This window comes from Coccinella septempunctata, chromosome 5, assembly GCF_907165205.1.
Source record: "Coccinella septempunctata chromosome 5, icCocSept1.1, whole genome shotgun sequence".
NCBI lineage: Eukaryota > Metazoa > Arthropoda > Insecta > Coleoptera > Coccinellidae > Coccinella > Coccinella septempunctata.
The window spans coordinates 32,588,332-32,611,251 of NC_058193.1; the positions used below are offsets into that span (position 1 = coordinate 32,588,332).

Consider the following 22,920-nt stretch of genomic DNA (forward strand, 5'->3'; position numbering starts at 1 on the left):
TTATGTAGTAACTTATTTATTACCCGTGGAACCAAATTGTTGAGCATATGAAATAATAAATTCAATATAAATACAAACGGTAAATGGTAATCATGGTTTCAACACTATTTCTGATATGCGCATTCGCCATTTTGTAACTACCCTAAAGCTTGCTAATACTTCGCAGAAAAGAAACCAGAGACATATTCTTTTTTTCATGGAGTCGAAATTCAATAAACATTGATTTGTGAGTCAAATCATAAACTTCTAAAAATAAATTAGATTTGTTTTTCACTAACGATGCTTCTTCAGATTCTTCAGCATTGATCAAGGCTTTCAAAAAAGAAAACTACTTCGTTAGGATCGCAAACATGGGAAACAGCGACAGGTATCCCATTCCCTCAAACAAATACGTTTTCATAGCAGATCTAGACTGTACACCTCAGATAGTCAATTGGGTAAGCAGATTGGTGTATCCTTCCTAAGCGACTTCCCAATCAAATTGAAAAATTACAGAGCTCCAATTTAAATTTCTTCCGGACTCCTCTGAGATGGCTGCTCTTTCATCAACCTACCAGTAACATCACCGCATTGTTCAGTAACGCTAGTATATTGGCGGACAGCGATGTTACTTTGGCTCAGCTCAACGAAAATGGTACCATCTCGCTGGAGAAAATATTCAGGTATAGAGTTTCCACCGACATTATCGAAGAGCAAATGGCAAAATGGAGCTTCGATGAACGTTTTGTGTTCGATCCGAAGTTCGTGGAGAACAGACATAGGAGGAGGAAAGATTTCATGGGAACTATATTGACGAGTTCTATAGTCATCACTAGAAATGAGTCTTTGAAGCATTTGACGGACAAAAGGTGAAGAAATTCATCTTTTCTCTTATCTCTTGTTGTCCAGTTTGATTGCATTGTTTTTATTTTGTTTCATTGTTATTTAATGCTTAGTAGATATTTCAGCTTTCATGTCTTAGATGCTAAAATGTATAATTTGGTGATGCTTAGTGTCAAGAATTATACTAAAATGATTTCAGAGAAAAGCATATCGACAGTATCGCCAAAGTGAACTATGTTCTGGTCAAACACTTGTACGATTTCGTAAACGCAAGCTTCCATTACACTGTGGAATCAACATGGGGATACAAAAACAACAAATCTGAGTGGAGTGGTATGATTGGGGAACTGACCAAGAACAAGGCTGATATTGGAGGTGAATATTATGACCAAAAAGTTTTCAGATGGAATTCATAACAGGGGAATTCTAGGCACAGCTCTGTTCATCACTGCAGACCGCGTTGCCATAATCGATTATGTTGCAATGACTACGAAGACCAGATCAAAATTCGTGTTCAGGGAACCAAAATTATCCTATGTGACTAATGTTTTCGTGCTCCCTTTCGATAAATATGTTTGGATTTCGACAGTCACCTTGGTTTTTCTCACTGGTTTAACACTCTTGGTTATAGTGAAGTGGGAGAAAAGACGAAAGCAATTTGAGATTGGTTCCCGGGTAAGAAATTTTCCACCATTCAAGAATTTAATTAGGAGATATGGGACGTGTTTCAGGTTGTTCATTTGGAGCTCGAAGATTCCTTTGCTGATATTGCTGTATTGACTTTTGGTGCGTTTTGTCAGCAGGGAGCTTCCGCCATACCCTTTAGCCTACCAGGAAGGATAACTACGATTTTCCTATTCATTTCTCTGATGTTTTTATACACTTCTTATTCGGCAAATATCGTTGCTTTGCTTCAATCTTCATCCAAAAGCATTCAGACACTTGAGGATCTCTTGAAGTCACGCTTGGAAGTTGGTGTTGATGATACGGTGTTCAATCACTTCTACTTTCCAGTGAGTTGTATATAATTTTCTTATGAAACTGTCCCCTATTGGGATTCCCCAGTAAATTGAAGTAATTTCGAGTTTTCAACTTGAAATTCACCTTTTTTTTCGAAATTCAGAACGCTACTGAACCAATAAGAAAAGCTTTGTACCAGAAGAAAGTAGCACCTCCTGGTCAACCTCCAAAATTCTATCCCATATTGGAGGGAGTGAAAATCATGAGGCAAGGATTGTTTGCTTTTCACATGGAAACAGGACCTGGTTATAAAATTGTAGGTGAGTATTCTAAGTATGAAATTTTTCTTGCTGTTTCTGAACTCATACTTTTAGGTGAGCTTTTTGAAGAGGGAGAAAAATGTAGCCTACAGGAAATTCAATTCCTTCAGGTTCCGGATCCTTGGTTAGCTATCCAGAAGAACTCTTCTTTCAAAGAATCACTCAAAATAGGGTAATGAAATTTCCATAAACTTCATGTTTGCCAACAGCCCTAAATTTTATTATTGTTTCAGCCTCTTCCTCATACGAGAAAGCGGTCTTCAAAATAGGGAAATTGACGCAATTTATACAAAGAAACCTGTATGCACTAATAGGGGAAACACTTTCATAAGTGTTGGCATCGTAGATTGCTATCCACCTGCAGTTGTTTTAGCCGGTGGAATAGTTATATCGTTCTGCTTGTTTGTAGCTGAACATTGTGCTCATTTGAGGTTTGAGTATTTTTGATTTTTTTTTCATTTCATGAATAATCTGTGTTTTCAGGTCCAAGGAGATGAAGAAACGCAAACGAAAACGTTTGGGGAAGTTCTGAATCAATTCAGTGTGTCCATTGTCGATTGTGGGAAAACACAATCAAATAGTTATCATTGTGTATTGTATTTGATCATATTGTTTGTTGTACATGAAAGAAGACTCTTTTGAAAAAATTAATAACTTACATCAATCTCCGTAGAAATCTTTTCCATTTAGATTTAGCAGTGTTTATCCCTCTATTTTACTTGAAATTAAATTTGCGAGTATATAATGAAAGTACCTATATGCAAACGAGTGCCCTCTAAAGTGAACTCAAAAACGAAAAATGAAAGAACAAAAAAAAAATCTGGTGAACTATGTTAGATGTTGGATGTTGGAGAGCCATGAACTCATTTTCCGAATTTGAATAAACCTCTAGAGATTTTTTCAGCTGTGAATTTCTTCCTCTTGATTTTCTTTAGAAGGATTTCCATGAAAAAGACCAGAAATCCAATGCAACAGCCTACACCGAAAAACAAGAAGCCTGGATAGGTGTCAATAAGACCAGCGCTGAAAAAGCGACTAAGTCTTGAATGACAAGTAGGGTTTTCGTAGAAAATTCTCTTCCTTTCTGCCATATAGAATCCAAGCTCACGTAATCTCAACATCCTGGAAGGTATGTAAACGAAATTGAAACCATATGGAGATGAAATTCAGTAGATAGCTCACCCAATTTTCAGCAGCTCTGTATAACTGCCATGCTTCTGAGCGATCAACCATGGTTCCCTAATTTTTACGTACTCCACTTTTCTGATGCTACATTTTTCAGCTTCATCGAAATAATCTGACATTAGCTTGTTGATCGAGCTTCCTTCGGTGTAAAAAGCAAAAAACTGGGTACGCATTTTTTCTGTACCTTCTGAAAGGGGCATCATGAATTTATCCCCCTTTGGTTTTAGTTTTTTCTGATAGATTTCCTTCCCAATTGGATTAGGGGCATGCTGGAATAAGATATGATTCTTATCAGAAGGTGAATCATAACGAATAGGAATGCAAATGATATATTATCTAAAGGTAGGTATCTACTTTTAATACATTTCACAAACATCGATGTTCTAAGTTTACCATTGATGTACACTATTGCAAACCCTACCTCGAAATTCAAGGGTTTAACTAGAGATTTGTGAGGCATGATATATCGTTGATGTTGATGCATCCCATAATGCTGCCTTTTGCGAAGATTTTTATTGTGCCGTTCTTGATTTTTTTTTTAATCTTGAAGGAAGTTGAGAAAAAAGATAAACTCACTTTGAAAAACGGCACGAAATAAGGTACTTTCTCGACTCCAAGGTCAATTCCTGAGTTCAAAAGATCCTTCAGATCCTTTATTGAATTGCTGGTAGACTGCAAGATGGCGACTATGTTGGCAGAGTAAGCCGTGTACAGAAACATGAAAGCGACCAGAGAGAAAATCATTGCAATTCTTCCAGAGCTGCTCTTGAGTTCATCGTCACTCCCTAAAAAATATTGACTCACGAGGAGAAACGTGGAAGATTTGTTCGACTCACCTTGTTGGCTTATCACCCCCACTTGTAAAATGGCGACATTACTGATGGTTGGTTTTGTAGCATTAGGCATATTTTGAATTTGATTCCTGAAGTCTGGCTCTTTCCATTCCCATTTCAGTATTGCGTACATAGTTGCGAGTGTTAATCCCGTCAGTAAAAAGCAGGAATACCACACGTTTTTGTCGAAGGGTTTCACGAATATATTGGAAACGTAAGATAGGGGAGGAGATTTGAAGTAGAAATTGAGGTACGATCTAGTGTTCGGAGCGATATATTCCAAGAAGGAAACTCTGCTAGCTACGAAAAATACTGGAGTAGCTGGAAATCAAAAATACACAGTGTTTCAAGGGTGTTGTGTGTCGAGTATCACAGAATTCTCATAATGGGTTGAGGAAAAGAAATTCATCACTTTTTGTGAACTTCCAGACTTTATTTGACCTATTTTGGATGGTGCTGTTTCAAGTTGCACCAATTTGTTCTATAATTAGTTGCTATTTTGAAGGCAGCTTCATAATGCCCCTCTCAAAAACCCTTGAGATCAATTTCCACAATCTTGAAATGCAAGAGAAACATGGAAATCACTTTTTAAAGCCAGCTTTGGTTAAAAGTTAAAATGCTTCCATGTTCAACACCTTGTAACTTACAACAGAATGGACCAAACAAGAAACAGCAAGTTACTTGCTCAAGTTCCGAATATCACCTTTCCTACGAACATAGATTTGAAATTGTTCGATAGATACTTCACGAGATATCCATCACTACTGAAAAATAATGAATTTCTTTTTACCCAATTCAATATTATCGAAAAATATCAGAAATCTACATTCTGAGTATAGCCATGGAGAACATGCCGAAATCGAAGGTGTGTTTGAGCTCGTCAGTACCGCATAACTCAACCAACGATGCCGACCGAACGAAGAAGAGGACCTTTTGTTGAGAGCCAGTGACTTCGCTATCTTTCATAGCATTTCGGCGTTAAAATTTCTTCCTTTTTCAGGTTTTCGTCAGGATATAAAGTTCTTTTATTTTTATTTTTCTTCTTACCTCCCATAACAGCCCTTCCACTCTTAACGTCTCCAATAATACCCGTGTATTCTGTAGAATTGGCTATTGGATTGCCATATGAAGTTTGGATTATATATTTCGGTTCAACATTAAATATTGAAATCAATATTTGCGTGATCAAGAACGTGAATCTTGGAGAACTATCTATATGGGTCATCCTGAAAAGTTTGAATAGTATAGGAGTTTTTCGTGAAACTAAAGTCTGATTTGATTAATTCTAACTCTTTTGGAAATGATGATTTCCATGAACATCAGACTGCAGTCTGATGGTTTAAGTAGACCAGTAGCTTGAAAGCAGATTATAAATTACAAAAGTATCATAAAACTATGATCGTGATATTCTACCTGTACTCGAATATTGTCTTATAAGTTATAGGACTGTTGAATAAATATGATAACGTAAATGTCGTTTTCCTCAAATTTCTTCTTTGATTGTAGATACTGAGTGGACTGTTATGTACAAACCCATTCTTTTGAGTCCATAACCCAATTGAATTCAACTGATATTGCTCATTTTTCTCGTTCACTTTGTAAATAGCCGAAACGTTGTATCCACTCATCATTTCTTCGCAGACGAATATTTTGGAATCTACTCTGAAGTATAAATTATACTGTTGCAGAGTGGAGATTTTCCCAAAGATTATCCACTTATGAGGTGCCCTGAAATATCCCAGTGTTTCAGCCTGAAAATTGAAAAATGTACCTCAATTTTCCACAGTATTATAATTTTTTCATCCCTTGGGAGGACTAGAAAGATCGCTAGATTGAAACCTCAAATTTTTCCTGTAGAAATGAAATTTATTATTTATTTCAAAATCACTCACATTTTTGAGTATTTCCACACCGTTTTCACTTTCTACGCTCAACAGATTCACTGTAACTGCTGCATCCCTAGCAAGCAATAGAAAAATCCCAATATTCGTATTGATATTCGATTTGATTTGATTCGCAGAAAGTTCTCTTTCAACTTTTCTTGCGAACATTCCTAAAAATTTTCTCGTTTTGACTTTTTGTGAAGCTCAGTAATTTACTCACTTTTTAAGGGATTCATGTGTATGTTCAAGTGAACAGGGTTCTCTTGTATTTTAAGAAAATCAACTAGGAACTTGGGAAAATCAGCCTGATAACTAAGCACTGATACGAGATGTGTGAGTAAAACCGTTGAAAAAATTAACAGGGGTGACACCATTTTGAAACCGACTCATTTGTTTTAACCAAGCTGATCTTCTTCGAAATGAGCACGGCAAAGGCAAACTTCATATTTTTATGAACGAAGATGAATAATTCAGAAGAAAATTGAAAATGAACGCTAAACTTACGTGATTGCACTTACCTTTCCCCTCATGATTAGAAAAATCAATGTAATCCCTGGTATTGCCTTCCAGAGAAATGGTGTAATCAAATAGAAAACGATATTTCTGATAACATCTGGTGTGCAATTCCTTCCAGCATTCTTTTCATAATTAATTCATTTTTTTCATTATTACAAAGTAGTCACCTCAAATGCGTCCTTTTTGGAAAAATAAACGATTTTGGGTATATATTATATTCATGAACTTTTTGTTCAATATTTGGAACAGATTGACGAATAGATTTCAAAGAAAGAAGAGCATAGGGTTCCCTAGTATTTCAATTAATAAATTTTCTTAATTCCTACTATTTATTCAAAATAACAAAACTTTCCTTTACATTTCAAGTGATGTGTACATTATATTTATCTTCTTCCTAAGATTGAAAGAAAATATTGGTAAAAATCAATCAAAAATTGTCAAATTCTATCGGAACACTAATTTCTAATTTATGAAATTCAATTCCAGGAGTTACATCGAACTGATTGTCTATAATCTCATCAGTATTGAAATGTGTTGAACAATTGAATAAGAAGCATTGATTAAGGGTACACAGTTCATGAATTCTCCATCACTAAATTACAAAATTCAGTATAACAATCCAAACAAAATTGATGGCCTTTCGAAGCATGGGCGTTTCTTATCCAAAGGCCCTCTCTTATAAATTGAGAACAAACTTGAATTATTTGATTGTCCAGCTATGTCGTCTTTTATAGTTATCCTCATCATATGTGGTGGATATTTGAAAGTGAACTGCTGTGCACAAGAAAAAATAAAGTTCCTTCGTGATTTTTTACGTATGGAAGGACAACCAAATCATATAAATGCAATTTTGTGTTGGAAAAAAAGTAACATAAAAGATTTTTTGGCATTATTATCAATTTTCGACTGGGGATGATTGAGATTATCACTAGTTTCACATATAAATCTACTGGAATAGAAAGAAAAATTCAATCAACTTTCATAATAGGGCACAAAAATCGAACAACCATCCTTTATTGAAATTTTCATAGTTAACTCTTGACAAGATATATTTAAACTTTCAGAAATAACATTAACTTTCAGATGAGTTAGCTGCTCTATCGGGAATGAGCTATGGAGAAGGCTACAAGTTCAGGACCAACAATAACGGTACAAATTTTCTTAACCATCCCCTTGACGCTGAAGTCCAATTGAACATAATCGATACTGTTTGTGCTCAGACCAAAAGTATACTACAAAACGTGATAATTCAATCTGGAGTACTAGTCACTCAAAATGTACTAGCTTTCTTTTCAGGCCTCCACGATGGGCCTTTTAAAGAAACCTTTCAGATGGATAATTTTTGGAACAACTTTAGAAATCGAGTCTTTTGATTTTCAACCCCTAGTGGACAGTAATTTTTATGTTGTGGAAAAGAGCGAAGATGGATTTATTGTAACGGCAATTTACAAAACTGGTAATAGTTCAACGAAGTTTCAGCACAACAGAGTTGCCATATGGAACAATGGGAGTTCCTTCAGAAGCTATCAGTCGTTGAGCATATATGGATCTCGAAGGAATTTAAACGGATCTAAGTTCACCTTTAACTTTTGGGCCAGCAGTCCTATCACTTATAAAACCGTCGCAGAATACAGGTAAGATTACTCTCAAGAAGAAATACCGATGTATTTTCATAGTTGAAGTGGGCCACAAGAAAATTACGAAGATCTTTTCATTGAAAATCAAGACAAACAAGTCTCCTAGGGAAAAATATGCTTATTGTTCTCTTTCAAATAAAAATAGGCAATATGTTCTCTTTCAGATACACACATATCGACCCATCCATAAGATTCACATATGCAATAACTGAACTTTTGACTTCGGTGATCAACGTATCCAGATCTTATTTGATACACAATTCCTCCAGCTACTCACTGTTTATGGTGATGCTTCAAGAAATAAGAGATGGAAAAGCAATCATGGGAGGTGAGACCACATTTTTCTATAATGGGCTGACTCTTCAGGATTGTTTATACTTGGTGTCCCAGCATTATTGACTCTGTCTCAGGTGTGAACAAAGACGGGTCAAGAATGCTTTAATTCTTTTCCTACGACGCCTCACTGCGGAGATGATATACAGGGTGTATTTGAAAGTGAGGCTTTTTTCCAACTGAAGGTAAAACTGGTCAAAATGTAGCGTTTCACCAAAAATCACCTATGAAAAATTGAAAATTATTACTGAAATAGATCCTAATACGACCCTAGACCGTTTGTTAGCTGAATTATCTCAAAGCAGTGGGAAAAACTTATCTCTTGATTCGACCATGTGGTTTCATTTAGGATATTGGCTTGTTCGATATTCACGTGTTGATGAAAATTAAGATTGCCGAATTGTTCTCATTATTTTTTACTAACTTACACGATTTTATGAAATGGCTCATTTCGATACCAACTGACAGAAGAGACTTAGGGCACAAGTGTAAGAAATAGAATAATACTTCAAAATATCACCAATGAAATTAGTCTAAATTATTCACGAATTTTTTCACAATGGCCATCGCCCATCACAATATTCTTGTTCGAACATGCCAACAATCGTCGTAAAAATGGGATGAAATTGGGAAACATCATAGCACATTTTCAACATAATAACTAACATAAGCGCTTTCAAGAAACTGCCTCGATTTTCTACTTTTTTTTCACCCTAAATTGCACGATACAACAATTATGATTCTCTCAAAAGTGACCTGATGCATCTAATCCGATGAACTTGGTACTGAACCATTCATTTTCCAGCCATATCTTTAAGTTTTGTCTCGTTTTTGAGATGCCGGAGTCACCTTCCACAGTCCCGTACTTGAAATTCAATGAAATTTTTTCGAACTTCTAGGGGTTGTATCTCAGCCATCTTGGATATTTTATAAAGACAATTTTTGGTTCAACGACATATTTTGATGAGTTCTACCTTCTGTAAAAAAATCCTTCCCTTTGAAAACACCCTGTATGTGCCTCTAAATGGTAGGTACTCCCATAATTCAGTTTTTTAGTGATAACTTCTGAACTACTCTGTCGATTCCGCTAATTTTTTTATTGGAATCAATACAAATATGTATATCAGGAATTATTTGTTTCCAGCACCTTCCCCAGACTATTAAGTGCTAGAGGTCCTGAAAAATGTAGAAGGCAAATCATTATTGATATTTGTATTGACTCCATTTAAAAAAAATTAGCTGAATAGGTTGAGTAGTTCGAGAGTTTTCACAAACAAGCTGAATTATAGGAGTACAATTGCAGCATAGTCTTTATAAACTTTATTAACACAGGACACCCTAGCATAAGATTTCAATTTAGATCAATACTGGAGATGCAGTTATAGCATCTCAAATAGATGATTCAACTCTCTGGTTGTTATTCAGTTTTTCAAAGAATAATGCAAAGCGTCGAACTAATAGGAACATACTTTTCAGCGATGCCGTTCTTTTTCCTTGGCGATCGACTCCCATGGCTTGATTACATTGCTCCAAACACCCCTTCCTACCTATTCTTCATATTCAGGGCTCCACCTCTCTCCTACGTCACGAACATCTTCACAAGACCCTTTCACCATCACGTATGGTACTCATCTCTCATCCTTTCTGTTTCAACCTTCGTCGTGATGTACATTATTGTTCGATGGGAATGGAAAGAAGAATACTTCAGAAAAAAAATTCAGGCATCTCACGACGCTGTAAGGCCTTCAGCGGACAACGTGGCCATTCTTCAAATGGGTATTGTGAGCCAGCAAGGAAGTGACACTGAACTGAAAAGTATCTCAGGAAGGATCGCGTTTTTTTCAACCCTGATCACCTTCATGTTTCTCTATACCGCTTACTCGGGTATGATTGTTGCTCTTTTACAGTCAACTTCTAGTGTTATCACCACTCTGGACGATCTGTTGAATTCCGGCATTGATCTCGGAGTGGAAAATTTGTCCTATATCGTCCTGCACACAGACGTAAGTATAAATCGTTTTGTGGCAGAATTTTCCCACAATTTTATGTTAATTGTCCACGCCGAGCTTAAATTGTCAACGACCGCAATTACACCGCTTAGCTGACCCACCGCATACATTACGGTCACTCACCAATGCTTTGACGCACATTTGGCAGAATATTTCTGAAACTTTCATTGATACAATGCCGAATACAATAAGAGAAGGTACTACGAAAATGTAGACATCTAATTTGATATTATATCAATCGTTTTTCTATGTCTCCTTATACATTAGTACATGTAGGCAAAGTATCCACTTCAATTTTGAGCAGGGGAGATCTGCGATATTTCAGATACCCATGTTGAAATGTTTCTAGAAAGCTTCGGAAAGAGTGAGAAGAGAAATCTACCTCAAGAAGCTCCAACCGAAAGGAGAGAAACATAAGATGTCTCTAACAGAAGGCGTGGAAAAAATGAGAACAGAATTTTTCGCTTTTCACACAGAATCCACATCAGCCTACAAGGTGATTGGTGATACGTTCCAAGAAAGCGAAAAGTGTAAACTTCAAGAGATTTCTTATGCGACCATAATAGAACCTTGGATAATTGCTACAAAAAATCATTCTTATAAAGAACTCATGAGAGTTGGGTGAGTAATGTATACTCATTCTCTTATCTATCTGTTTTTCTTGCATCATTCCAGATTCGTCCATATGAGAGAACATGGATTTTATAACGCACAAAGACGAAGAATCTTCAATGAAAAACCCAAATGTACAAGCAAAGCTGGCTCTTTCGTTAGTGCTGGTCTTATTGATACTTACGCTGCTTTCTTGTTCTTTGGTGTCGGATTTGCCATCAGTATGGCATTCTTTATAGCGGAATTGATCATCAAAAAAAACTGTTTTGCATATAAATAGCCCCTTTTCATTCTTGTCTACTTGTCTTTCTGTATTAGCAATAATAAATAGAAGAATCAATAAAGCATAAAGCATTTCATTTATTGAGAAATTCAATAATAATCTTCATCCAATAAGTAAACTGAAGTGGTAGGTAATCCACAAGACTACAACTAACGACTTGTTATCTTCATTTAGTTATAGATTGAAAATAATACTACAGCTTTTGAAGAAATATATCCTATCGACCATTACCAACTTCGAATGGTGATGATCTTTTCTTTCTATCGATATACTTCAAGAGCAGTACCTCTGTTCCTAATACTACGAGTGTAAAAATAGATCCCACCCCAAATATGATAAAAGCAAAGTAGCAATCGATTAGGCCGACACTGCCAAAATTTCCATGGCTGACTCTGCATGGTGGTTTTCTGGTGTAGATCCTGGTCGCTTCTCTATGCTGCAATCCATGTTCGTGGATCCTCCTCATCCTGCAAGAGAGAACTATATAGTTGATTCAGCACACATACCAACACGCTTAGAGGATTGAAGAAGCTTTGGTACCTAACAATTGATGAGCATAAGCTGTTATTCCTGATATTTACCACCGTTTTGCTTTAATTGATACCTACTTAACCTATTTCATACCGACTTACCCCACTTTCATTATTTCTTTATAGTTGGAGTTTTTCTGGATTGGCAGCCATGGTTCTATCAAATTAACAAAGGTGATTTCTTGCAAGCCACATTTTTCATTTTCTCTGAACAAATCACTAATCACCTTGTAGCCTGTCGAAAGCTCTACATGAAAAGCGAAAAATTCGTTTTGAACCCTCTTGATTCCTTCTTGCACTGACATAAAGTTGGGTTTTTGGTCTTTTGGAGCTATCTTCTGTTCGTATATTGCCCTTCTTGTAGGTTCTTTAGCTGTCTGGAAGAACAATTCAGGTCAAGAATCTACGAATTACATAAAGTACCCTTCAAGGACAAGAGGTCCAAAAACAAATAGCAAGTTTCTGTACCACGCCTTGTTAATGGATCTGGTATACCTACATCGCACCTTGAAATAGTAATGAGCATACACGATATCCTCTACGCCTAGTTTTATCCTGAAATTCAACAAATCCTCCAGAGTCCTTATACTGTCTGTCGTGCTTTGCAGCAAAACGACAATGCTAGCCGAATAAGACGTGTACAAGAAGATGACGGCTATAAAAATGATAATGGTGGCGATCCTACCGGACAAACTCTTGGGTTCCACAGGAGATCCTTGCTGTGTTATGGCGGATATCTCCAAAAGTACAACCTCAGCCACTGACGGTCTCATGGAATCATTTCCGACATCTATAAAGTTCTTCCTGAAAGAAGGATCTTTCCATTCCCATAATAACACGAGATATATGGCGATGCAGGTCAAAATTAGAATGCCAACGCAAGAGTACCAAACGTAGATGTTGAAAGGAAGGGCAAATAAATTGGAAACATATGATAGGGGGGGAGAACGAAAAATGAATTTCATGTATGTCTTGTAAGTTGCTGCTATGTAGTCCACGACTGCAACCCTGTCGTAGGTGAAGAATGAAGCTGTACCTGGAAATGAAACAATCTAGGATGCCTCCATATATCACTTATTGGATATTTCCCACCTCCTAAATCAGCGATTCCTTTTTGTAAGTCCCCGACCATGCCATCGTAGAATGAGGAGTTTTTCTGCTTATATCCCCAGCTAGGTTGCACGATGAACTGTCTGGTGGCATTCGTGAAATCGGTCAAGTGGTGAATCAGTAGATAATTCAATTTACTGATGGTATCAACATGTCTCTCCCTGAAATTTTCGATATAGAATCGGTTATATATTGATCTTACATGATAGAGCCATAAAGTAGGACAAAAGGAAAAGTTTGATTCAAAGTATAGAGTGGAAATAGGAACATTCTGAGTATATTCACAAAACTGTACAAATTTGAAATGAAAATTCCTCAATCTGAAAGGTTCAAAAGGTTAATTGGGAGTAAAATTGAATCATAGCGTTTAATGAGAGAAAAAAGAGTTTGTGGGGGCATTCTACCATTGATTCCTTCAACCAATGTTTCCAAGATCTCATCTACAATATTTCTGATATCTCCAAGATCAATCTATCTTCATAGGGCTATATCTTTTGATTTTCTAGATAATGCTGATCCGGAAAGTCAAGTATTGTTTCTCAAAGAGCTATTTTGTTGAGATGATTGGTGAAATTTTTCAGAGTTTGAATAATTCTACGTAAAATTCAGAAGTATTGACCTGTAATCCCATAAATGTTTCTCTGACTTCTTATTCGTGAGTACATATGATATTTTCAATGTCAATCCATTCAAATTTGTTCGATTCCTTCCAACAACAAGATTGTTGTAGAACAGATATCCGTTGTCCTTCTCCCATAATGCTATCGGTTCACTATTGAATTGTTTTGATTCTCTTGAATATTTATAATGAGCTGTGACTTTGAAAATTCCGGCCGTTTCTTCTATAACGAAGAACTGACTGTCCACACCTATATTCAAATTTTTTTGAACCACAGTTGATGCGTTTCCGAAAACTATCCAACGATAAGGTTGTTTGAAGAGAAATTCATCATCAGCCTGTAAAAAACAATATTGAAACAAGTATAGCTTTGGCGGCAGGAATTCAGTAATTTGTGAATTATTATTGTTTTTTTGGTTGGATTTAATTATTAAAACGTATTCAAAATATCAAGGGCCTCACTCCAGCAGCACTTATCTGCTGAGGGATAGCAACCTACGACTGTAATTCTATACATATTTTATGCAAAATCTTTTTCATTTATATTTCTTTTCTTTGTTGTAGTAATTTTGCCTTGTGTTTTTATAATTACTCTTTGGTTCAATATGTAACAAGTAACAAAAAAAAAGATCTCATATGGTTGATATTTTCGAGGAATATTGAAATATGGTTAAAATTCAAACAAATCCAAGACAACTTACTTTTTGTAAAATGTTTTCAATGCCATCACAGCTTAGATCAATCAAGATTAATTGATGTTCTTTGAAGGGTGATGCATCAATGAGAGAACCATTTGGGGTAAAAAATCTCACCCTATAATTACTATTCCATAATTTTGTGTAAAATAGGAGGACTTCATCTGAAAGTTACGAAAAAATTCAAATTATTCAAGAATTTTTCGTTTAATTTTATCGGTATATGCATAAAATATATTTTTTCGAGAGCTTTTCAAGCAGATTTTGTTTCAAAACGTATATCGCCTTCAGAGTATGACAAGTGAAAAATAATCGAAATTAATTCAGATACATACAAACAACCCCTTATTGAAAATGAACAAATGTTACCTACTACATAAATCGAAGTAGCAACCACCTTCACTCAAAGTATTAACAGAAATACCAATTCGTTGAGAAAGAGCAGATGCTCACCATGGTTTCGTTCTCATTTGACCTCGTCAGAGCTACACAACTCATATTCCGACGAAAATGGAATTAATTGATGGTCCATTTATTCGATATCAGTAGTTGGTACGGTGGCATTCCTATCTGACAAGAAATGAGGATCAACTAGATTAACTTTCCCATAACTCTCAGAGCGAAGATGGTATATCGCATATCCATATAGATCTTAGATTGCAGGAGTATAAGTTATGTTGCTCAGACGAGGTCAAATGAGACCAAAACCATGGTAAGCACCTCTTTTTCTCAACGAATTGGTATTTCTGCATATTTAGCAATTTCATCATTAAAAAAAATTCCTTCCATACTCACTTTTATCCCAACAAAGATAGGAGTTCACATTGGTGGGAGTATGCTGCCTGTCCAGAAAATCTGTGACGAAATCTATAAAATAATTTTTTTTCGACTCAACCACAACCACTAGCATCCATAAAACTACCAATTTGAAAGCTTGGCCCGTCATAATTCTAAATGAAAAAATGTCCCCCAGTTCCATTCTTTTATATTAGGGGATCCGGGATAATTATAGGGTAAAAGAGCGTGATTATCCCTCATAATTACATGTAATCATCCATAAATTGCAGATATGGATGAACATTCGACAATAGGAACTGAATTTTTGGTTCTGTTCGAGTATTTGAAATATTAATTAGCTCAGTGATTTCTTTTCAACAGTTTTTCGGATGTGGCAGTTTGAGTTTTGATAGCATCGATCAACTGGCGATCTCTTGGACTGCGTGCAGCTGTTTATTGGTGTATAAAGCTGTGTTTTGAGGGAGAATTGAGATCTGAGGATATTGAACGTTTGTGGCACCAAGCTCATCTGAATAAAATGACTTTTATGCTCATGATGTATTTTTTTCATTAAAACGATCCACGTAAGCTACACTTAAATACCGTGAATCCATGGAGTGTAAAGAAAGAGAGTTTATCCATACGAGATTTAATGGTGTGCAAGTCATGGCTTTCAGTATTCAGTTGAGTTTCTTGTTCACAAAATAGGATGTAGTGAGAGATTATGGTCTACTGAAAGAAGTTCGAAGCAGGGAGCTTGAAATTATCAACATTTTCACTAGTTTTTCCCCACCATAATGGTCGTATTCAAAAGAACCGAAGGTACAGTGTATTTATTGGAAGGATGATTTGCATGAATACGTAATATGTATTCGAGGAGCTATTGATAATGAATTCGAATCGAAACATTTCAGAATGACCTCGCAAAATGGTAATTCAAGGCATACTCCGCAACACGGTTGATTTCACACAGACAATGATACCTAACCTACTCTATCCGACAGTAATGACGATTTGTTATTGTATTTATTTATGTTCCGATCGTGGTTTTTCAAAGAGGAAAGTGATTTCTTCCTGAATTATCAATTATCACAAATGATCAGGTGATAATTGTTTCCTCGATGATTATAAACTTCCAAGGCATAAAGTGTTCGAAAACGGGCTTGGAATAGGTTCATCCGAAAGCTTATGTTCGTGGGGTAGATCGGATTTTTTAATTGACCCCATTTTTTTGGTAAATTTTCTGAGCTCAGCTTTCAACAAGCGTATCTCCAAGAAGAATCACCGTAGATCTAAATGTGATACATATTTTGAAAAAGCAGTTCTTTTCGTAATAAGTCTGAGAATTTCATCCATCTGGGCACATCCGTTCGGTCTTGAGGAAGTTTCAACTGAGCCCATCTTTTTGGAAGTTTTTCGAAGGTCAACGTTCGAGTAGTTTTTCTTCTAGGAAAATTATCGTAGATCTAAAAGTGATACATATTCTGAAAGAGCAACTCTTCTAGTAATAAATGTGAGAATTTCATACATCTCGGCACAACCGTTCGTTCTTGAGGAAGTTTCAACTGAGCCCATCTTTTTGGAAGTTTTTCGAAGGTCAACGTTCGAGTAGTTTTTCTTCTAGGAAAATTATCGTAGATCCGAATGCAATACATATTCTGAAAGAGCAACTCTTCTAGTAATAAATCTGAGAATTTCATTCATCTCGGCACAACCGTTCGGTCTTGAGGAAGTTTCAACTGAGCCCATCTTTTTGGGAATTTTTCGGTGGTCAACGTTCGAGTAGTTTTTCTTCCAGGAAAATTATCGTAGATCTAAAAGTGATACATATTCTGAAAGAGCAACTCTTCTAGTAATAAATCTGAGAATTTCATCCATCTCGGCACAACCGTTCGTTCTTGAGGAAGTTTCAACTGAGCCCATCTTTTTGGAAGTTTTTCGAAGGTCAACTTTCGAGTAGTTTTTCTTCTAGGAAAATTATCGTAGATCTAAAAGTGATACATATTCTGAAAGAGCAACTCTTCTAGTAATAAATGTGAGAATTTCATACATCTCGGCACAACCGTTCGTTCTTGAGGAAGTTTCAACTGAGCCCATCTTTTTGGAAGTTTTTCGAAGGTCAACGTTCGAGTAGTTTTTCTTCTAGGAAAATTATCGTAGATCCGAATGCAATACATATTCTGAAAGAGCAACTCTTCTAGTAATAAATCTGAGAATTTCATCCATCTCGGCACAACCGTTCGGTCTTGAGGAAGTTTCAACTGAGCCCATCTTTTTGGGAATTTTTCGGTGGTCAACGTTCGAGTAGTTTTTCTTCCAGGAAAATTATCGTAGATCTAAAAGTGATACATATTCTGAAAGAGCAACTCTTCTAGTAATAAATCTGAGAATTTCATCCATCTCGGCACAACCGTTCGTTCTTGAGGAAGTTTCAACTGAGCCCATCTTTTTGGAAGTTTTTCGAAGGTCAACGTTCGAGTAGTTTTTCTTCTAGGAAAATTATCGTAGATCCGAATGCAATACATATTCTGAAAGAGCAACTCTTTTAGTAATAAATCTGAGAATTTCATCCATCTCGGCACAACCGTTCGGTCTTGAGGAAGTTTCAACTGACCCCATCTTTTTGGAAGTTTTTCGAAGGTCAACGTTCGAGTAGTTTTTCTTCTAGGAAAATTATCGTAGATCTAAAAGTGATACATATTCTGAAAGAGCAACTCTTCTAGTAATAAATCTGAGAATTTCATACATCTCGGCAAAACCGTTCGTTCTTGAGGAAGTTTCAACTGAGCCCATCTTTTTGGAAGTTTTTCGAAGGTCAACGTTCGAGTAGTTTTTCTTCCAGGAAATTATCGTAGATCCGAATGTGAAACATATTCTGAAAGATTAACTCTTCTAGTAATAAATCCGAGAATTTCATCCATCTCGGCACATCCGTTGAGTCTTGAGGAAGTTTCAACTGACCCCATCTTTTTGGGAATTTTTCGGTGGTCAACGTTCGAGTAGTTTTTTTTCTAGGAAAATTATCGTAGATCCGAATGTAATACATATTCTGAAAGAGCAACTCTTCTAGTAATAAATCTGAGAATTTCATTCATCTCGGCACAACCGTTCGGTCTTGAGGAAGTTTCAACTGAGCCCATCTTTTTGGGAATTTTTCGGTGGTCAACGTTCGAGTAGTTTTTCTTCCAGGAAAATTATCGTAGATCTAAAAGTGATACATATTCTGAAAGAGCAACTCTTCTAGTAATAAATCTGAGAATTTCATCCATCTCGGCACAACCGTTCGTTCTTGAGGAAGTTTCAACTGAGCCCATCTTTTTGGAAGTTTTTCGAAGGTCAACGTTCGAGTAGTTTTTCTTCTAGGAAAATTATCGTAGATCTAAAAGTGATACATATTCTGAAAGAGCAACTCTTCTAGTAATAAATGTGAGAATTTCATACATCTCGGCACAACCGTTCGTTCTTGAGGAAGTTTCAACTGAGCCCATCTTTTTGGAAGTTTTTCGAAGGTCAACGTTCGAGTAGTTTTTCTTCTAGGAAAATTATCGTAGATCCGAATGCAATACATATTCTGAAAGAGCAACTCTTCTAGTAATAAATCTGAGAATTTCATCCATCTCGGCACAACCGTTCGGTCTTGAGGAAGTTTCAACTGAGCCCATCTTTTTGGGAATTTTTCGGTGGTCAACGTTCGAGTAGTTTTTCTTCCAGGAAAATTATCGTAGATCTAAAAGTGATACATATTCTGAAAGAGCAACTCTTCTAGTAATAAATCTGAGAATTTCATCCATCTCGGCACAACCGTTCGTTCTTGAGGAAGTTTCAACTGAGCCCATCTTTTTGGAAGTTTTTCGAAGGTCAACGTTCGAGTAGTTTTTCTTCTAGGAAAATTATCGTAGATCTAAAAGTGATACATATTCTGAAAGAGCAACTCTTCTAGTAATAAATGTGAGAATTTCATACATCTCGGCACAACCGTTCGTTCTTGAGGAAGTTTCAACTGAGCCCATCTTTTTGGAAGTTTTTCGAAGGTCAACGTTCGAGTAGTTTTTCTTCTAGGAAAATTATCGTAGATCCGAATGCAATACATATTCTGAAAGAGCAACTCTTCTAGTAATAAATCTGAGAATTTCATCCATCTCGGCACAACCGTTCGGTCTTGAGGAAGTTTCAACTGAGCCCATCTTTTTGGGAATTTTTCGGTGGTCAACGTTCGAGTAGTTTTTCTTCCAGGAAAATTATCGTAGATCTAAAAGTGATACATATTCTGAAAGAGCAACTCTTCTAGTGATAAATCTGAGAATTTCATCCATCTCGGCACAACCGTTCGTTCTTGAGGAAGTTTCAACTGAGCCCATCTTTTTGGAAGTTTTTCGAAGGTCAACGTTCGAGTAGTTTTTCTTCTAGGAAAATTATCGTAGATCCGAATGCAATACATATTCTGAAAGAGCAACTCTTTTAGTAATAAATCTGAGAATTTCATCCATCTCGGCACAACCGTTCGGTCTTGAGGAAGTTTCAACTGACCCCATCTTTTTGGAAGTTTTTCGAAGGTCAACGTTCGAGTAGTTTTTCTTCTAGGAAAATTATCGTAGATCTAAAAGTGATACATATTCTGAAAGAGCAACTCTTCTAGTAATAAATCTGAGAATTTCATACATCTCGGCAAAACCGTTCGTTCTTGAGGAAGTTTCAACTGAGCCCATCTTTTTGGAAGTTTTTCGAAGGTCAACGTTCGAGTAGTTTTTCTTCCAGGAAATTATCGTAGATCCGAATGTGATACATATTCTGAAAGATTAACTCTTCTAGTAATAAATCCGAGAATTTCATCCATCTCGGCACATCCGTTGAGTCTTGAGGAAGTTTCAACTGACCCCATCTTTTTGGGAATTTTTCGGTGGTCAACGTTCGAGTAGTTTTTTTTCTAGGAAAATTATCGTAGATCCGAATGTAATACATATTCTGAAAGAGCAACTCTTCTAGTAATAAATCTGAAAATTTCATCCATCTGGGCACATCCATTCGGTCTTGAGGAAGTTTCAACTGAGCCCATCTTTTTGGGAATTTATCGATGGTCAACGTTCGAGTAGTTTTTCTTCCAGGAAAATTATCGTAGATCTAAATGTGGTACTTATTCTGAAAGATCAACTTTTCTTGTAATAAATATCGAAATTTCTTCGAGCTCAGCGCAACCGTTTGATCTTGACTAATTTTTAGTTTGAATTGGTCAACTTTCGACACGCGTATCTATCAGAAAAATCATCGTAGATCTAAATTTGATACATATTAAATCTAAATGAGCTTTTTCGATATTCTAATAAATATTTCCCTCGAGTTCTCAAAGCCCTTGTCACGTTCAAATGAGATGTGTATAGTAAGAAGACCCAAATTCATCGAGTGTATAATTTGTCCCATTTTCGGCGCATTTCGCACTCTTCTCTGTTCTAAAGTTTAACAGTTGACCCCTAAATGTTATTACGAAACTTGCTTTCAACATGACCAGGTCGATTAATAGGTTTCGCCATGCACTGAATCCATCGGAACCGGTATATTATTCGCACTCTTTAATATTATTGCAGCCTGTATACAATGGTGCATAATAGGATCTATGCTATTATCCAAATATTGGATCCCATTTTGAATATCACGGTTTTCGTGAAATTATCCGAAATAATCCGATTTGTGTTGTCATTTGTAGTTCTTCAGAGGATCGGAGCTTATTGGGAACGACCATTATCTCATTGTAGAGGGTTGCTCTGTTCATGCGTACACATCCATAATTTGCGAACGTTTAATTTGTTGCAGTTTGTTTGGCCAAACTTTAAAAAAAAATCTTCACCTTCGATTTACGAATGATCTAGATGAAACAGGCATTTTTATTCTGTCCTATTTCGTTGAGATTTCTTCGATAACAGCTAACAGTAGAGACAGGTTGTCTCTGATAACAGGCTAACTATCTATATTCCAAGGTCAGAATGTATCGATATGTCACATTTCTGACATTTCTTTCTACGTTAGGTCATAAAGAAACACCAGGTTAGATTAGGTTAGGTTCGTACATCCATTAGTAGGAGGTACCTAACAGTTTTGTTCACTTCTCGCTTCATGACCGATAGATGAATTATACTATAAAAAGCGACCAGGAAGGCACACTTAAGAAGTTAAACGAAGGGGGCCAAAGCAATCAAGAGCAATTCGAAGCTTTGAAGGCCCACAGAACAACCCAATTCGTGACTTCTTACACCCTATAGACGCTCACCCCATTGATGAAATGCCTCATTTTTTTCTACCATTCAGTCTTCATAATTCTTCAAGTCTCAACGTCTCCCCATTCAACACCGTAGGCTCCCCTTCCATCAATTATTCATGAAAAGTTGCGTATGAATAAAAAAGTGTCCTGTTCGAACATATTTTTACAAAATAGTAAATAGTACTGAGGACATGAAATTCACGAGGATGTATTGATATCTAGTTAGCCTAGACCAATTCCATGTATAAAAAAAATATTGTGTTACCATAGCAACTCATTGGAAGTGTCAGTGTGAAATTTGAGGTGAAAAAAGTAAGCCAAAATCACGAAATAAATTAAAAGAAAGAAGATATTCACCGAAATTGTGAAAAATTAGAGTATCGAGTCATCATCAAGTACCTGTATTAAAAGGGTTAAGAGGTAAGGAGATTTACGAAAGATATGCTTAATACCCTTGGTGATCAATGTCCTTCGTATGCGACCGTGAAAAATTGAACTGCAAGCTTCAAAAGAGGTAAATTTTCCTGTTTCTGTGTCAGTTCCCGAAAATATCGATGCAGTTCATGACATGATTTTATCAGACCGTCGAATTGGGCTAAAACGGATATCTTAAGCACTGAATATTTCATATGAACGCGTTCATCATAAAGGTGACGTCAATTTGGATATGAGAAAAATGGCTGCAAAATGGATCCCCAAATGATTGAATGTTGACCAAAAGCGTGCAAGGGTAGAAGCATCGCCTTCGATCTGTGCTCGATTTGAAAACGATGTAGATTTCGTAAACCGAATTGTTACTATGGATGAGACTTGTGTACATTTCTACGATCCAGAAACAAAGCAACAATGGATGGAATGGCGACACTCTGGTTCTCCGAGACCTAAGAAGTTTCGTGTCCAAAAATTTGCTGGAAAAGTTCTTGCTTCAGTTTTTTGGGATTGCCATGGAGTAATCATGATTGATTTTTTGGATAAGGGTAGAACAGTAACTGGAGATTACTATTCGACATTACTGACCACTCTCCGAGAAAAAATTAAAGAGAAAAGACGCGGAAAGCTATACAAACGTGTTTTGTTTTTGCAGAACAACGCCCCTGCTCACAAATCTCATGTTGCCATGCAAAAAATTCGTGATTTAGGGTTTGAATTACTAGAACACCACCCTCATTCACCAGATTTGGCTACATCCGACTATCATCTCTTTCCTCAACTGAAAAAAAGTTTAAAAGGTTGTAAATTTTCTTCCAACGAGGAGGTAATAAAAACTGTGGAGGTCTGGTATGTAGAGCAAGAAGAAACATTTTTTTGAAAGGTCTAGAGACGTTGCAGGTTCGCTGTAATAAATGCATCCAATTAAGAAGAGAATAAGTTGAGTAATAAAATATTTTGACATTGAAATTTTGTTTGGTTCTATAGTAGGCTGAGAATTTTTCAATATATCCTTGTACACCCTTCTCTCCGTTTAAATTGGTATTTCGTTTGTTTTCTTTAGTTGCTCAGGGTGAAACATTTTTGTATATACAGCCTGTATAGATTGTATACAGGC

General features: G+C 36.3%; 2 protein-coding genes across 2 annotated transcripts; one reads left to right on the forward strand and one right to left on the reverse strand.

Moving 5' to 3' along the window:
• Positions 1-571: 571 nt before the first annotated feature.
• LOC123314112 lies at positions 572-11,390 on the forward strand. Its single transcript, XM_044899230.1, has 15 exons — positions 572-848; positions 1,022-1,197; positions 1,253-1,497; positions 1,554-1,835; positions 1,946-2,102; positions 2,157-2,274; positions 2,336-2,533; positions 2,586-2,617; positions 7,236-7,385; positions 7,603-7,760; positions 7,816-8,153; positions 8,321-8,484; positions 9,966-10,492; positions 10,848-11,119; positions 11,174-11,390. The coding sequence occupies exons 1-15, from the start codon at positions 697-699 to the stop codon at positions 11,388-11,390; spliced, it is 3,186 nt and encodes a 1,061-aa protein (XP_044755165.1). The 5' UTR covers positions 572-696.
• Positions 11,391-11,610: 220 nt separating this feature from the next.
• On the reverse strand, positions 11,611-15,293 carry LOC123314113 (glutamate receptor 1-like). The gene is made up of 7 exons (XM_044899231.1): positions 15,143-15,293; positions 14,354-14,511; positions 13,653-13,990; positions 13,016-13,194; positions 12,430-12,959; positions 12,026-12,300; positions 11,611-11,860 (listed from the first exon to the last, which is right to left on the reverse strand). Exons 1-7 carry the CDS (start codon positions 15,291-15,293, stop codon positions 11,611-11,613), a joined length of 1,881 nt encoding a protein of 626 aa, XP_044755166.1.
• Positions 15,294-22,920: the final 7,627 nt, after the last annotated feature.

Excerpts from the sequence above, each read along its gene's own strand:
- LOC123314112 (XM_044899230.1), top strand. The coding sequence starts at position 697 with ATGGCAAAATGGAGCTTCGATGAACGTTTTGTGTTCGATCCGAAGTTC. Across the intron at positions 1,498-1,553 it reads AATTTGAGATTGGTTCCCGG|GTTGTTCATTTGGAGCTCGA; the intron begins GTAAGAAATTTT and ends GACGTGTTTCAG. Across the intron at positions 2,618-7,235 it reads GAAGAAACGCAAACGAAAAC|CTATGTCGTCTTTTATAGTT; the intron begins GTTTGGGGAAGT and ends TTGATTGTCCAG.
- LOC123314113 (XM_044899231.1), bottom strand. The coding sequence starts at position 15,293 with ATGACGGGCCAAGCTTTCAAATTGGTAGTTTTATGGATGCTAGTGGTT. Across the intron at positions 12,960-13,015 it reads AGGAATCGCTGATTTAGGAG|GTACAGCTTCATTCTTCACC; the intron begins GTGGGAAATATC and ends TTTCATTTCCAG. Across the intron at positions 11,861-12,025 it reads AAAGAAATAATGAAAGTGGG|GATGAGGAGGATCCACGAAC; the intron begins GTAAGTCGGTAT and ends TCTCTCTTGCAG.